Source organism: Anomaloglossus baeobatrachus, chromosome 5 (assembly GCF_048569485.1).
Source record: "Anomaloglossus baeobatrachus isolate aAnoBae1 chromosome 5, aAnoBae1.hap1, whole genome shotgun sequence".
Classification (NCBI taxonomy): Eukaryota; Metazoa; Chordata; class Amphibia; order Anura; family Aromobatidae; genus Anomaloglossus; species Anomaloglossus baeobatrachus.
Genome location: NC_134357.1, coordinates 272,714,157 through 272,732,115, shown reverse-complemented (window position 1 = coordinate 272,732,115; position 17,959 = coordinate 272,714,157). Strand labels below are relative to the sequence as shown.

General features: G+C 43.5%; 1 protein-coding gene across 1 annotated transcript in view; it reads right to left on the bottom strand.

Annotated features, from left to right (window-relative positions):
- Positions 1 to 11,577: 11,577 nt before the first annotated feature.
- Positions 11,578 to 17,959, bottom strand: part of LOC142312740 (uncharacterized) — a 177,325-nt gene continuing 170,943 nt past the window's right edge. The window contains exon 25 of the mRNA XM_075351728.1: positions 11,578 to 14,340. Coding sequence (XP_075207843.1) covers positions 13,112 to 14,340 — 1,229 coding nt within the window. The 3' untranslated portion in view covers positions 11,578 to 13,111. The remainder of the gene's footprint in view (positions 14,341 to 17,959) is intronic.

The following is a 17,959-nucleotide window of genomic DNA, read 5'->3' as shown; positions in this document are numbered from 1 at the left end:
TGAAATCACTCTGCAAGGCGATCAGAGCAGGCTGTTATTACATCTCACACAAAAGTAACCTGTTCTATGCTATTTTGGGGGCATATTCTTTTTTTGCTGTGTTGCTGCCAGCTTATATATGGGTAACAGCATACAGGGGGAAGAAGTACACACCCCCACGGGAAACCTATCTTATAACACCACCTTGGATTTTACAAAACATTTCTCTGAAGAAGTCCCTTTCAGACTGTTTGGGACATCTGGAAGAATCAGTTTGGAGAAAAAAATGTAAGCGCCACCATTAGTCCTGTATCAAGCCAACAGTAAAGCATCCTAAGACCATTCATGTGTGGGGTTTCTCTTTCTCCAATGCAGTGGGCTGTCTCAAATTTTTCCTTAGAACACTGCAGTGATTTGTATGGTATCAAAACATCGAAGAAACTCTTCTCCGAATGATCCACGTACAATTACTGATGAAGAATGCTGTTTCCAGCATGATGGAGCACCATGTCACCAGACAAAAGTGTTATCCAAGAGGTTCAGTAAACACAACATATTGGTTCCATGGCCAGCAAGCTCCCCAGATCTGAATCTTATTGAGAACCTATGGTCAAACTTTTGGTCCCAACTGTACAAAATGCCTAAAATTAACCCCTTCAACTCTGAGCCTGGTTTTCACCTTCCTGACCAGGCCACTTTTTTCAATATTAACCAGTCTTACTTTGAGGTTATAACTCTGGAAAGCTTCAATGGCTCCCAGTGAGTCTGAGACTTTTTTTGTGACATATTGTACTTCAAGTAAGTGGTAAATTTAGGATGATATCTTGCATTTATTTTTTTAAAATATCGGATATTTTGCAAAAAGTTTGCAATTTTCACACTTTGAACTTTTATACCCTTAAACAGAGAGTTATGTCACACAAAATAGTTAATAACATTTCCCAGATCTCTACTTTACATCAGCAGTATTTTTTAAACAATTTTTTTGTTATGAAGTTAGAAGGGTTAAAGGTTTATCACTAATTTCTCATTTCTTTATCGTTCCTATGGGAGACCCAGACCATGGGTGTATAGCTACTGCCCCCGGAGGACACACAAAGTTACTACACTCAAAACGTGTAGCTCCTCCCTCCTAGCATATACACCCCCTGCTAGCCAGTCCTAGCCAGTTTCTTGCTTTGTGTCAGGAGGATCCACACACACACATGCATCCCTTTTTGATTTTTCATTTTTTACAAAGATTTGGAAGAAAAGCGGGTCCACTGGACCCCCGGCATGTCCCTTCACACTCCCCTGGCGGCAGTGCTGTTAAGGTTGACTTCAGGGCAGGAGCCCTTCATGCCGCGCTCCTTCAACATCCCTTAGGGGCTCTGATTTGAAGTGGGAGCCAACACGGTTCTCACTGCCTTGCAGGAGACCGGCCTCCATCCGCAGCCCTTGTGCAGGACCCTGCTGGACGGAGCACTGACCCCCACCCCACAGGGACTGGACCCTGCGTCTCAAAGCTAAGTATAGAGACGTTTATTCAGAGGGTCTTTCTGCATGTGGGGCACTTTTATTGGGGGGGACAGTGATTGCTGAATAATGCTGCTTTGTTTACTGTGTTTCCGGCCGGTTCCACAGTTTTTACTGAGAACCGCGCCGATGAGGCCTGATTTTCGGCCGCATGCATAACTTTAGGCCCCGGCTTCAGCCGCGGCCTAGTTTCGTTTCGTTCCCCTGCATGTCAGGCATGCAGGGGGACGCTGCAGAGCCGCCCGCCGGCCGCTCTGCACAGGGGAGGACGCTCCGTTTTGAGGTGATGATTCCCACCCCTGTACATCTCCTTCGCCCTCCGATTCCTGGGTTAACCCCCGCCTCCCCCCCTCACTCTGGCGCCATTTTCCAGCGTCTTAGTACACTGGTCGGCGCTGGCTGCCCTGCAGCACAGGGAGGGAATACTGGCTGAGGGTCCAGGCTTGGAATCCGGAGGGCACTCATAATATGGCCTGATAAGTCACAACCCCTGGTTGTGCACTTTTTATACACTCTCAGGCATTCTGAAGGAGTTAATTCTTTATCATAGAATCTCCTCCTCAGCAGCATGACACTCTCAGGCATGCTGAAGGAGTTAATTCTTTATCATAGAATCTCCCCCTCAGCAGCATGTCTCACTCTAGCAGCAAAGCTACAAGGCTGTACTCTACATGTGCTGCATGTAACCTCATATTGCCTGAACCGGCACACTGTAATGGTTCTTAGGTGGGAGTCCCCCCAGGCTGAACCCCTGTCTTGGGTATTCTACGCATGCTGGACAGAGCCCCCTCCTCTGCAGCATGTCTCACAGAGCGAGGCTGCAGGCTGTTTCTTTATTATCCACTGCAGGCAGTCTCGTACGGCTATACCGAGCTCCTAACCACTGTGGCCCCTCAGCATGGGGGCTCATTAATGGTCCCTCCAGCTGCTCCGGTTTTGGTGGCTGACCCCCATAGGATTCCTATTTCCAGGGGTCGGCTGTCCCGGCATCTGCTGAGCATGCAGTTCCCCTCTCAGGGCGTTTTCTGCTCGCTCGGCCAAGCTCACAAGGGACTCTCCTTCTGGGCTCAGACCCCGTTCTCCTGACAGGGAGACGCAGGGTCCCCTGTCCTCCCCGTCCCGCAGCTCCGATTACGAGCTGATTCACCGGACGAGGAAGATGTCTCTACCGCGGACACGGACGCTACTTTATGTACATTGATCCGTCCGTAGGTGACGCAGATGCGATTGATTGGCTTGCGTCCATTATTCTTGTGTCCGCCTGATCAGGGGAGTATTCCCCGCTGGCAGAAAGGCACAGTTTACCTTTAGCAGGTCAAGGAGTGTGTTACTTAACCACTCCAGTTTTCAGCCCGCTGCGTCCAAGCCCACAGCCTATCCTGCAGACCCCACAGCGGGGTTCTGCTGCCTGTCTCCCCCTCCCTTCAGAGAGGGTAGCCACTCCGGTCTAGACTGCCCGGTTAGTTGTATCAGTGGCTGACGGCACCTCTATAGGATTCTACCGTACATTAATTTTGTACTGGACCTCACTCCGCTCTGAGATGAAGCGTGTTTCTGAGGACTGTGTTTCCCCTGTCCACCCATGGTGGTCAAGAAGTGGGCTCATTCACTTCAGGTGGCTCAGCCCGGACCGTTATGTCAGTGGCTGATGGCTCCTCACTTAAGGTTCTGCGGTCCGCCCGGTTGTCCTTTGGGCCAAGTCGGTATGGGAACGGCAGGAGCTTGTTCTCCTCAGCTTACAGCAGTGCGGTTTTTTGTAACTTCTCTGCTTCTCTGGAGGAGATGCATTCTCTCACAGGGACTCTATGCCCAAAACGGTTGCCTGAACTCCAGACTTCAGTCTTTTCATCCTCTGCCAGGTCTGCCATGCTAGACGCCGCACGGCGGTGGTCTGGGCTACCTTCCTCGCTATCCGCAGGCTCCTGTGGCTTCGAAATTGGAAGGCAGATGCCTCTATGGAGGTTCCTGGCTGGGCTCCCCCTTGGTGGGCCCAGTTTCCCCGGAACCAAGCTGGGTGAAATTAAGGAAGCTCTTGGCGGGGAGTGTGCTTCCTCGCCACAATCCTAAACCAGGGAACCTGTCCAGGGCAGGAATCAGTTGAGGTTTCGGTGGTTTCCGTTCCTCCATCTGATCGTCCTCTAGCTCGGCCTAGGTTCATAGAACCAAATGGCTCGAAGCTGCGTCTTCAGAAGACCGCAGGAGATGCTGCCACTGAGCCAGCTTCCTCCGAGCTATCTAGCCACGCCAACAACCTCCTTGGTCGGTGGCAGGCTCTCTCCACTTGGCGACGTATGGTTCTAACACGTCTCCGTTCAGTGGGGGCGGGATTATATCTCCCATGGCTACAGGATGGAATTCTGTCCACCCGCCAAACAGATTTTTTCTGTCAACTCCTCCCGGCTCCAAGGCCGCCGCCTTCTCACAGGCCGTGGCATTTCTTGCAGACCAATGGAGTAATTGTACCGGTTCCCGACTGGGAACGGTTCTGAGATTTTTGCTTAAATCTATTCCTAGTCCCCGAAGAGGGCGGTGCCTTCCGACCTGGATCTTTAGCTTTTCAAGCATAGTCAGGTGTGGCGTTTTCACATGGAGTCTCGGTCTTGTTCCGTGTGTTTTTCACCGGATCAATCAAGAACCCAAGGAGATTCCCTAGCAGCCATCGGCATCAGAGATGCCTATCTGCAGGGGTCAATCGCAGTTTCACACCAGCGTTGACTACGTTTTGACAATCGGAGTGGTCCAATTCGTGGCTCTTCCCTTGGGGTTAGCCACGGCCCCTCGAGTATTCTCATTGGGGCAGCTGTGATTAGGGTCCTGCACCCCTAGGGATTGGCAGTGATCTTTTGCCCTGGACGGCCTTCTTGTCGGGGCTTCATCCAGTGCTGACTCTTAGCAGAGTGCTTCGCTCACTCTCGCCACTCTAACCTATTCGGGTGGCTTGTCTTTCTGCCCAAGTCCACTCTGACTTCGAACCAGAGGTTCTCAGGGACGCAATTCGAGACTCTATCGGCACTTGTGAAGCTGCTCTTAGTCGATCAGTAGTCCCTCCGCTGGCGGTCGGCGTCGTTCTATCAGACACCATATACAGGTGCTGGTCAGACGGTGGCATCAATGGAAGCGATTCCTTGCCCAGTTTCTCCTGCGTCCTCTGAGACTGGATGTTTTCCGCTGTACAAGCGAACTCCCTCCTCCCACGGGGTGGTGGCTTCGCCACTGACCAGAGGCTCGTTTCAGTGGTGGCTTCGGCCACTCTGTCTCAGGAGCGCTCCTTCCTGGCCCCGTCCCGGGTGAGCCTCACCAGGATGCTAGTCTATCCGCCTTGGGAGCAGTATATCTCCACCGTGGAGCGCAGGGAGCTTGGACTCTGTCCGAATCAGCCCTCTGGATCAATGTGCTGGAAATCAGAGCTGTATTTCTAGCTCTCTAAGCCTTCACCATCTGTTGGCGGCTAGGCACATTCGAGTCCAGTCGGACAACGTGACAGCGTTTTTCCTACATCAGCTTCCAGGGCGGGACACTCAGCCGCCTGGCAATCTTGGCGGCTCAACATTCTTCAGTGGACAAGGGACTCCTAGTCCACCGTATCCGCAGCCCACATCCTAGATGTGAAAACTGCGAGGCAGACTATTTCAGCTGTCCAACCGTGGTCCACAATCCTCAGGTTTTGCGGTAGACACACTGGTTCATGTTTGACCCCAGCTTCGTCTCTTTACGTATTTTACCCTCTACCTCTTGTCCAGAGTCCTGCGCAAGATCAGTAAAGAGGGCCGTCGGGTCATTCTCATACTCCAGACTGACCCAGGCAGGCTTGGTACTCTGACCTGCTCCTTCTGTCCGTTGGGTTGCCATGGCATCTTCCGGACCGTCCAGACCTTTTCTCAAAAGGTCCGTTTTTTCCATCAGAATTCTGGATTCTCAGATTGACGGCGTAGCTCTTGAGTCCCGGATCTTGGCGACTTCTGGTATCCTTCCTGAAGTCATCTCCGCTATGACTCGAGCTCCAAAGTGTCCTTTGACCTTTTTGGCCTTGCCGACCCTCCTGTCCCTTCCACAGTCCGGTCTACAGCTAGGACTATCCCTCATTAAGGGACAGGTCTCGGCTCTGTCAGTATGTGCCAGCGGCGTATCGTCCGGCTGGCTCCGGTGCGCTCCTTTAAGGGCGCATCTCACATCATTCCGCCTTTCCGGCGGCCTATGGAGCCCTGGGACCTTAATCCGGTCCTCCCGGTTCCCGGAAACCCCCCTTTGCGCCTCTTGGGGAGGTTTCTTTGTTTCATCTTTCACAGAAAGTAGTCTTTCTAGTGGCTATATTTTCCCGCCAGAGAGTTCTGGCTGCACTCTCTCGGAGTCACCCCCTTTTTTTGGTCTTTTGCATCAAGACAAGGTGGTCTCCGTCCGACTCCGGACTTTTTTCCCTAAGGTGGTTACTGCTTCCACCTTATCCGGGGCAATTTTCCTGCCTTCCTTTTGTCCGGCTCCTGTTCATCGCTTGAGGAAGCGTTGCATATCCTGGATCTGGTGCGGGCGCTCCGGATCTATGTGTCTCGCACCGCCGTTATTAGGCGGTGCACCTCTCTCTGGTGCTGACTGCTAGTCAGCGTAGCGGTCTCTCGGCATCTAAGCCGACCCTGGTTTGTTGGCTTAGGTCGGCCATTTCGGAGACCTACAAGTGTACTCAAGTGCCTTCCCCGCCGGGGATCAGAGCACATTTGATCAGACCTGTCGGCGCCTTTTTGGGCTTTCAGGCACCAGGTTACGGCTCAGTAGGTCTGTCAGACTGCAGCTCGAATTAGTCTGCATACTTTTTCGAAGCACTACCCAAGGCATGCTCATGCTTTGGCAGACGCGGGCTTGGGCAGACGCATCTTTCCGGCGTCTGTCGCCCATTTGTGAAGTTAGGTTTGCCTGCTTCTCAGTTGTCTGTTTATTCCCACCCATGGACTGCTTTTGAACGTCCCATGGTCTGGGTCTCCCATAGGAACGATAAAGAAAAAGAGAATTTTGTTTACTTACCGTAAATTCTTTTTCTTATAGTTCCGTCATGGGAGACCCAGCACCCTCCCTATTGCCTGTTGGCAGGTTTCTTGTTCCGTGTGTCTTCACCGGCTGTTATTGTTGTAGACAGAGGTTCCGGCTCTTCCGGATTTTACTCTCTCTTCTTGTGGGTGGATGTCCTCCTTCAGCTTTTGCACTAAACTGGCTAGGACTGGCTAGCAGGGGGTGTATATGCTAGGAGGGAGGAGCTACACGTTTTGAGTGTAGTAACTTTGTGTGTCCTCCGGGGGCAGTAGCTATACACCCATGGTCTGGGTCTCCCATGACGGAACTATAAGAAAAAGAATTTACGGTAAGTAAACAAAATTCTCTTTTTTTCCAACAAAATTTCCAAGTCAGTTTTTTTTTAGGGACATCACATTTGTAATGACTTTGAGAGGCCTAAGGGACAGAAAATACCCAAAATTGACCCTATTCTAAATCCCTCAAAGGCTCAAAGCCACACCCAAGAAGCTTATTAACCCTTCAGGTGTTTTACAGGAACTAAAGCAATGTGGAAGAAAAAAGGAAAAGTTTACTTTTTCCTCACAAAAATGTTACTTTAGCAACAAATTATGAATATTGACAAGGGTAACAGGAGAAAATGCACCATACAATTTATTGGGCAATTTAACCTGAGTACACTGATTTCCCATATGTGGTAGAAAACTACTATTTGGGCGCACAACAGGGTTCGGAAGGGAAGGAGCGGCATTTGACTTTTTAAACACAGAATTTACAGAATTTGAGCCATGTTGTTTTAGCCTCACATTTTGAATTTTCACAAAGGGTATCAGGAGAAAATACACATACAATTTGTTGTGCAATTTCTGCTGACTACACCAATACACAATGTGGTGGAAAACTACTGTTTGGGCACTTGGCAGGGCTCAGAAGGAGCACAATTTGAATTTGGGAGCACCATTCTGACTGGAATAGATTGCGGACAACAACATGTCACATTTGAAGAGCCCTTGACATGCAAACCAGCAGAAACCTCCCACAAGTGACCCCAATTTACAAACTGTACTCCTCAACGAATGAATTTAGGGGTGTAGTGAGAATATTGACACCACCGTTGTCACAATTTGTACTATTGGGTAGTCAAGAAAAAATAATTACAATTTTAGCACTAAAATCACATTTCCAATTTTCACACGTGGCATAGGTAAAAAAAAGCCCCATAATTTCACAATTTCTCCTGAATGTGGCAATACCCCATGTGACTGCATACTACTGTTTGGCTCGGGAGGGATGGACTGCCATTTGTGGAGCACAGGTTTTCCTAGAATAGTTTGCGGAATCCATTTGCAGAGCCCCTAAGTGCCAGAGCAGCCAGAAAACCGCAGGTGACCACATATTGGAAATTACACTCCTCTGGGAATCCATCTACTGGTGTAGTGACAATTTTGTCTCTGGAAAACACCCATGAAGTCAAATGCAGTGAGTGTTACAAAATTAAAAATTACAAATAAGCCCTTGTAGTGCTCGTACATTGTGCCCAGCTCATGCTTCTGGAGACACACACCCAGTACATTAAGTGGACCTCCTCACTATAACAATGCCAAACATGTGGCGGTTAACTGTGGTTTAGACACGTTGTGATGCCCAGAAGGGAGGGGGGCATTTGGGAGTGCGGATTGTGTTAGTTTTCTGTCTGTGGGGGAGCCATATTGCTTTTCCAGGGCCTTTTTGCTACCAGTAATGTTGAATCACCCTATTTTTCCTTTAACAGATGACAGACCTGAGTGGGGAATTTCAGTGGGTTGAGTTGACTGCTATTGGTAGCAATTTGGGGTACAGAACATTTTGGAACGGTTCCCATTTATCATGTGCTTTATGCTGAGCGCTTACATCGGGGTTTTCTTCTACATCATCGAAATACATGATTCAAATGAAACCTCTGAAAGATCCATTTATTAATGAGGCAGCAGAGTTACCCTGGACTCTGTTTGGCCTCTGTTTAGTGGTGTCCTACTTTTCAAAAATGCACAAACCTGTGCACTTTTTTGCACTCCTAAAAAGTTGGTACACCTCTGGACCACAGGATAGATGGGAGTTCAAAGTGACTCCCTCTGCCTCATTACAGTGAATTTTCAGTTGGGAATTTTGTCTGAATCTCATTTTCCAGAGATTTACACATAATTCCTGATGTAAGCACTCAGCGTAGAGTACAGGATAAATATGAGCCAAGCCTTTCTGCAATCATTGGAAGGCAGAATGAACAAATCAATAGTCGAAAAATCGGCTATATTACTATTTTTATGCCATTCAACTTGCGGTATAAGTGATAAAGCAGCTTTATTCCTCAGGTCAGTATGATTACAGTGATACCAGCTTTAGATTTTTATTTTTGGGGGGTTTGTCTACTATTGTTACAAAATGAAAGTTTTTTTACATCAAATTTCGAAGGCTATAGTTTTTTATTTTTCTGCTGACAGTGGTGTGAGAATTTTTTTTTTTTTGTGGGATGAGTTGAAGTTTTTATTGGTACCATTTTGGGCCACTGTTTGTTTGTTTTTTTATTAATTTCTATTCTGCTTTTTGTGAAGCAGAATCATAAAACACCCTTTTTTTCAGGTCAGTACGATTACAGCGATACCACATTTGCATTGTTTTTTTTTACGTTTTGCCACTTATAAACCATAAAAACTATTTTATATATATATATATATATATATATATATATATATATATACAGTTAGGTCCAGAAATATTTGGACAGTGACACAAGTTTCGTTATTTTAGCTGTTTACAAAAACATGTTCAGAAATACAATTATATATATAATATGGGCTGAAAGTGCACACTCCCAGCTGCAATATGAGAGTTTTCACATCCAAATCGGAGAAAGGGTTTAGGAATCATAGCTCTGTAATGCATAGCCTCCTCTTTTTCAAGGGACCAAAAGTAATTGGACAAGGGACTCTAAGGGCTGCAATTAACTCTGAAGGCATCTCCCTCGTTAACCTGTAATCAATGAAGTAGTTAAAAGGTCTGGGGTTGATTACAGGTGTGTGGTTTTGCATTTGGAAGCTGTTGCTGTGACCAGACAACATGCGGTCTAAGGAACTCTCAATTGAGGTGAAGCAGAACATCCTGAGGCTGAAAAAAAAGAACAAATCCATCAGAGAGATAGCAGACATGCTTGGAGTAGCAAAATCAACAGTCGGGTACATTCTGAGAAAAAAGGAATTGACTGGTGAGCTTGGGAACTCAAAAAGGCCTGGGCGTCCACGGATGACAACAGTGGTGGATGATCGCCGCATACTTTCTTTGGTGAAGAAGAACCCGTTCACAACATCAACTGAAGTCCATAACACTCTCAGTGAAGTAGGTGTATCTGTCTCTAAGTCAACAGTAAAGAGAAGACTCCATGAAAGTAAATACAAAGGGTTCACATCTAGATGCAAACCATTCATCAATTCCAAAAATAGACAGGCCAGAGTTAAATTTGCTGAAAAACACCTCATGAAGCCAGCTCAGTTCTGGAAAAGTATTCTATGGACAGATGAGACAAAGATCAACCTGTACCAGAATGATGGGAAGAAAAAAGTTTGGAGAAGAAAGGGAACGGCACATGGTCCAAGGCACACCACATCCTCTGTAAAACATGGTGGAGGCAACGTGATGGCATGGGCATGCATGGCTTTCAATGGCACTGGGTCACTTGAGTTTATTGATGACCTAACAGCAGACAAGAGTAGCCGGATGAATTCTGAAGTGTACCGGGATATACTTTCAGCCCAGATTCAGCCAAATGCCGCAAAGTTGATCGGACGGCGCTTCATAGTACAGATGGACAATGACCCCAAGCATACAGCCAAAGCTACCCAGGAGTTCATGAGTGCAAAAAAGTGGAACATTCTGCAATGGCCAAGTCAATCACCAGATCTTAACCCAATTGAGCATGCATTTCACTTGCTCAAATCCAGACTTAAGACGGAAAGACCCACAAACAAGCAAGACCTGAAGGCTGCGGCTGTAAAGGCCTGGCAAAGCATTAAGAAGGAGGAAACACAGCATTTGGTGATGTCCATGGGTTCCAGACTTAAGGCAGTGATTGCCTCCAAAGGATTCGCAACAAAATATTGAAAAAAAAAATATTTTGTTTGGGTTTGGTTTATTTGTCCAATTACTTTTGACCTCCTAAAATGTGGAGTGTTTGTAAAGAAATGTGTACAATTCCTACAATTTCTATCAGATATTTTTGTTCAAACCTTCAAATTAAACGTTACAATCTGCACTTGAATTCTGTTGTAGAGGTTTCATTTCAAATCCAATGTGATGGCATGCAGAGCCCAACTCGCGAAAATTGTGTTACTGTCCAAATATTTCTGGACCTAACTGTATATATATATATATAAAAATGTTTTTGCATTGCTATATTCTGAGGGCTATAGCTTTTTTATTTCTCTCCTGATGAAGCTCTATTATGGTTTGTTTTCTGCGGGACCAGATGATGTGTTCAGATATACCTTTTTTTATTTACATGCAACTTTTTGATCGCGTTTTATTCCACTTTTTGGGTAGTATGATGAAAAAGCATAGTTTTTGCTGTGTTTTTTTATTTTTTATGGTGTTCACTGAGGGGGTTAAATAGTGTGAAAGTTTTATAGATCGGGTCGTTGCGGATCCAGCAATATCAAATCTCTACTTTTTTTTTATTTACATAAATATATGTATTGGTATCATGTGTTTTTCAGTTTTTCCTCTTTATTTTGTTGTTTTTTTTTAAATATTTTAACTTTTTTTAAAAAAAAAACAACAACCTTTTTTACTTAGTCCCTATATGGGACATTATCTTTTATTTCATTGATCACTGGTATAATCCATTCTACCTGTCAGTTTTGCACTGACAGAAGCGTCTTACACCCTGCTCCTGGCATGGTCAAAGAGGACTGCTGTAGTTGAGTCACCTAGAGGTCTTCATGAAGACCTCGGGTTGCTATGGCAATGATAGGGCCACCGTGATCATGTCGCGAGACTCCCACTCGCTTGGGAGAGGAGCGCACTCCTCTCTCAGCACCCTCAATGCTGCGATTGCTATTGTTCGCAGTATTTAGAGGGTTAAACAGCCAAGGAGGGGGATGATGCAAGCACCACTCCTGTTTGTTAGAGTTGGGTCTCGGCTTTCACATAGGCCGAACTCCCGGCAGTGATCGTGTGGGCACAGCTCCTGTGCCCGCGTGAAAGTGATGACGTACCCCATACGTCTTCGGTCGGGAACACCTGAAGGAGTTAAAGGGATTGTGCGGTCTAGAACAAAAAGTCTGCAGTTATACGTTAGGACGGGTTTGGGAGTTCCATGTTTCCATAGTGTCCAATGGCAGCAAACCAGGCAGTCTATTTTCAGGAGTAAGCTATATATATATATATATATATATATATATATATATATAGATATATATTTTAACCCTGTATTGTTCAATTTACATTCCTAATGATTTTTTTCTGACATATTACTATCATGTGCCTCCTTTTTCTAGCTCTGTTCTGAATATAACCATATGGGATGATGCACACTGAACTATTTAACCACACATAATAGATGCCTTGATCAATTTTGGATTTATACCTTTAAATTAACCATTTTCACATCCTGCCACTAGACACATGGCTACTTTCTCCCTCTCAGGAGTCCTCCATTAACTATTTCTTATCATGATGTCATTTTAAGATGTTTGTGTATGTATTTTTTGTACCTAATAAATGATATAAATGTTTGAATATAATACTCCTTGTGTGTTTTTTACACATATTTAAATAGTTTAATTGATGGAATTTATTCTAAACTATTAATCCGCTATATAGAAAGGGAATGATTAATAATTAACATGATTTAAACATATATCTTTCCCTTTTTAAAATGTGTTTTTTTTTGCATATTCTGTCTGACTGCAGACTTGTGAATCCTCCCAGGGTAGACACACTTGCGAGGATTCGTTGGTGACTACGCTGGGAATGGCGGTCCATTATACGTTATGCATACTGACGTACAGAACCTGACTAGTGGGTGTGTTGTGAGTCACACACAGTGACTGCAGACAACCCCTTTAATCCCACAGAAATGTTCTATAAGGAAAGGAAGTGAGCAGTTCAAGCGAAAACGACCCAATAAAGCAGCTGATGCTGTTTTGCAGGGAGTCATTTTTTTAAAATTGCTACAAACAGATCTGCAGGATTAATCAAAACATTTAGATGCAGATTTTACTGCACAAGAGGGACACTAGATACTGAACAAAGGTTCATATACTATTGCCACACAGACATGTGATACTGGATAATTTTCCTCTAAGTCTAATAATTTTTTACTCCTTTTGATTTGGTTCTCTTTATCTACTTTTATGACAATTTGATGTAGTTATAGGTATGCAGAAATATGGAAAATTCTAAAGCTTTTGCAAACTGTTAAGCCACAATGTATGCCAAGCACTATTCCACAGCAGTGTGGGCCCCTTGTCTGCTAGGACTTCATACTGACATTTCTGGTTCATTGCTTTGAAACACAATAAGGCTTTTTACCTTCATGGATCCCATCTACGGTTGTCATCACATAATTATAATTCCAACAAATCAATGTTTAATATGAGTGAACATTGTGATGACTTAAAAGTCTTGATTTGTTCCTAAAATGTCTCCCACATATTGAACAAGAAAATGGTCTCTCCCCTGTGTGAATTAACTGATGCTGATGAAGAACTGATTTTCTTGTAAAGCATTTTCCACATTCTGAACATGAATAAGGCTTCTCCCCTGTGTGAGTTCTCTCATGTTTAACAAGATTTGATTTCTGGGTAAAACATTTCCCACAATCTGAACATGCAAATGGCTTCTCCCCTGTGTGAATTCTTTGATGAATCCGGAGTTTGACTTTGCTAATAAAACATTTCCCACATTCAGAACAAGAAAACGGCTTCTCCCCTGTGTGAATTCTTTGATGTTCAACAAGATCTGATTTTTGTATGAAACATTTCTCACATTCTGAACAAGGAAATGGTTTGACCCCGGTGTGACTTCTCAGATGATCCCGGAGTTTGCCTTTTGTAATAAAAAACTTCTCACATTCAGAACATGAAAATGGTTTCTCCCCTGTATGACTTCTATGATGATCCCCAAGTTTAGCTTTAGTAATAAAACATTTTCCACATTCTGAACATGGATATGGCCTCTCCCCTGAGTGAAATCTCTTATGTTTAACAAGTGATGATTTCTGAGTAAAACATTTCCCACATTCAGAACATGAATGTGGTTTCTCCCCTGTATGAATTCTCTGATGTTCAACAAGTGAAGGTTTCTGTGTAAAACATTTCCCACATTTGGAACAAGCATATGGTTTTTCCCCAGTGTGAATTATTTTATGTCTAGAAAGAAATGATTTCCGAGCAAAACATTTTCCACATTCTGAACACATAAAAGACTTCTCCCCTGTATGACTTCTTTCATGTTGATCAAGGCCTGATTTTCGGGTAAAGCACTTCCCACATTCTGAACAAGAGTATGGCTTCTCGCCTGTGTGAATTCTTATGTGTATAAAAAGATTTGAGTTTTTTGAAAACTGTTTTCCACATTCACAACATTGAAACATTTTACCCCCTTTTTGACTTGTACTCAGAGTAAGTATCTGTGAATGACTTGGATAAAGTTTTTTGCGATTAGGACAGTTGTGTGATTTTTCTTTACTGTAGTTTTCCAAATGTACATTAGGGGTTATGAGATTTTCTCCCGAAAAGTGTTCTATGGTATGATTATCTTCTGCTTTATTATTTGGAATTACAAGAATGTGTTCCTTCCAGTTCCCAGAGGTATTATCTAATAGGAGGAAATGGTTTTCATTATTTTCTGTTTTGCCAATCAAAAAATATAAGTGAAACTAGACAAACAACAAAACAATAGGGCACTCTATGATGCAATCCATGTGATAGTAATATAGACATATGAGAAACAAAGTGTAATGCGCTCACCTATCAGAAATGTAACAAACAGGCAAAACTCTACCAAAATATGTAGAAAAAAAAAAGCAGTCAGCTGCTGCTCCCTGTGCTGACTGCTCGAGCCATTGAGAAAACAATACTGGAGAAAGAAGTATTGAAAGCAGTGAGAGCTGCTGTCATGAGGTTTAACGATTAGGTCAATGTAGAAAAGTAACTTTATTCCAGGCTACTTATATCAGCATCTCATAAGATACCGTCCAAACCTGATGAAGATACCTTTGCTGCTGAAATGCATAGTCTTAAATAAAGTTCCTTTTTAATACACATTGACCCAAAGTGACAAACCAGGTGACAGAAGAAAGTGTTCTCTCCCCAAAATAACACACATACCCAATGCAGTCCGTGAGCTTCTGTAGCAAAGTCTGGCAGATGGAATTAGTATAAGCAATGTGGAAAAAGTTATAGAGCCGCCCCTACTATATGCTGAAGTGCACAACTGCCTTATATTAAAGGGAACTGGTCATAATACCCTCACGATTAGTCGCTGGTCTCATTAGCATAGTATAAAGAATCTTTAGAAACACTTTTTCTAAAGATCTCTTTATCTTTGCTAGTGTATACAGAGACAATTAGGCAGGGATTAGCAATATGGACCCAGAATTGCTCGTGGTTCTGGATGCATATTACACCTGACAGGTTCCCGTTAAATATCCTTCTGCCCTTACATTTTGCTGCTAGGAAAAACCTGGTTACAAAATTCCTATTAACAGAAAGATATGAAGTAATGCTAGATATTATGAAAGTTCCTCTTCAAAAGCTCCTGTATTCTGCTGAAGCCCCCCAGCACTATTATAGGAATTGCTCCAAAGATAAGTAAAAAAAGAAAAAAAGATAATTTATTCAGTCAGCTATATGCTAAATGTTTACTATGCAGATGATTATTAAAAATCATGATTAATAAGAGAGGCTGCTGAAAAGTCTTTGGCTTTCTGATTTTTTTTGTTTCTATGGTAACGAATGTTACATCACATGAAAGCCCTATGTGTCTAATATATGTTTTCAAAATTTTGTGTTTGTTGGTTATGGCAACAGTGTTCTACGCACGCAGGAAACAAAATGGCGGCATCTAAGACGATATTCACAGCAACTGAGAGCAAAGGAGTGACAAAATTCTTGTCCTTCAAGGAAAGTCCACAAAGGATATTCATGGTGATATGTCACAGACATTGGGGGATCAATGCCCTTCATATTCCACAGTTAAGAACTGGGTTGCCAAATTTAAAACGGGCCACTTCAGCACCAATGATGAGGAACGTCCTGGACGACCGAGAGTGGATCTTGTTCTGGAGATCGTCGCTGCTGTGCACAACCTCATACTGGAGAATCGAGGAATTTCAGCTAAAGCAATAGCAGACATCATGGGGATTTCCGTGAATGTGTTTGTGTCATTATCCATGACAATTTAGACATGAGAAAGCGATCTGCAAAGTGGGTCCCCAAATGTTTGACAACAGATCACAGAAGCATGCGAGTGAAAACTTCCCAGTCCATTTGTCAGCGTTTCCAGACTGATAAGAACTTACTGGATAAGCTAGTCACTATGGATGAGACCTGGATTTATTTGTATGACCCTGAAAACAAGGAGCAGTCAAAACAGTGGAGGCACAGTGGTTGTCCTCATCCAAAGAAGTTCGGGGTGCAAAAATCAGCCACTAAGGCATCTGTATTCTGGGATAAGGAGGGCGTGCTGCTAGTGGACTACCTTCAAAAAGGTTCCACCATCATTACAAGGTATTACGTTGAACTTTTGAACCATTTGAAGGCAGCTCTGAAGGCCAAAAGGCACGGCAAGTGGTCCAAAGGAATCTTGTTCCTACAAGACAACGCCTCTGCTCACTCTACACAAGCGACCACGGCAAAACTGGCAGAGCTGGGCTTCCAGCTGGTTGACCACCCACCTTTTTCAAAAGATCTAGTTCCCTCCGGCTATCATCTGTTTCTAAACCTGAAGAAAAGTCTCAAGGGTACCAAATTTCGCACCATTTCTGATACCATGGCTGCTACGGATGCCTAATTTGAGGCACCACCTGAAATCCTTCGTTTTGCTAGGCTTTCAAAACTTGGAATACCGTTGTAAGAAGTGTGAGAAAACAGGAAAAATGGGGTTCCACTAGTGAAGCCACAAAATGGCCGAAATAATGCAAAATAAATCAACCTCTTGAAATATCCAATCAAATTTTTATTATCAAAAATTACAGCCATAAGAGGGATAGAATAAATTTGTAGATACAAGAAATATTTTAGAGAATCAGGTTAAAACCGGAAAAGACCAAAAACCGATCACCCCGAATAGTCAGCAGATGGGATGGTATAAAGATGAAATCAAAATGAGATCAAAGGCACTGTCTAAGCCCAAACAATGGTTAAAATGCAAGATAGTGAATATCCTGAGGAAACCCTTCAGGGAAAAAGGTCAAAGACCGCTGGCAAAATTGACATAAATAAATCCAAATACATAGTGGGAATGCTCAATGTGAACTGCATATAATAGAGTACAATTAAATTAATATTATATTGTTAAGAAGAAAAAATGCAGATTAACAATGAGCAGACCCAGGCAAATGCCAGCAAAACAGACCACACCCCTAGGGGTTAAATCAGGCTCAAGTATAATGAAGATCAAACATTGTTAACCCCTTCAGCCCCCAGCCTGTTTTCACCTTAAAGACCCGGCCATTTTTTGCAATTTTGACCAGTGTCACTTTGACAGGTTATAACTCTGGAACACTTCAACGGATCCTGGCGATTCTGAGTTTGTTTTTTCGTGACATATTGTACTTCATGTCAGTGGTAAATTTAGGCTGATATGTTTTGCGTTTATTTGTGAAAATTTTGCAATTTTCAAAATTTGAAATTTTATGCCCATAAATCTGAGAGATATGTCACACAAAATAGTTACTAAATAACATTTCCCACTTGTCTGCTTTACACCAGCGCAATTTTTGAAAAAAAAAAAATTCCGGTAGGAAGTTAGAAGGGTTCAAAGTTCATCACCAATTTCTCATTTTTCCAACAAAATGTACAAAAAAAAATATTTTTTTTAGGTACCACATCACATTTGGAGTGATTTGAGAAACCTAGGCGACAGAAAATACCCAAAAGTGACCCCATTCTAAAATCTGCACCCCTCACTCTGCTCAAAACCACATCCAAGAAGTTTATTAACCCTTTAGGAGCTTCACAGCAACCAAAGCAATGTAGACGAAAAAAATGAAAATTTTTCTTTTTTTTCCAAAACGTTTTTTATTGATTTTTCAAATTTGTAAAAACATGACAAGTATCATTGCAAAAGAAGAACATTCGTCTGACAAAATGTGACATAGAGGTGGGTGATACCCCAATTTGGAGTTCCATGTTGCTGTTCGATTTAAGATAGTATACAGTAACATTAAACCAAAACATAGGTAATGAAATATAATATAACATATGCAATACAA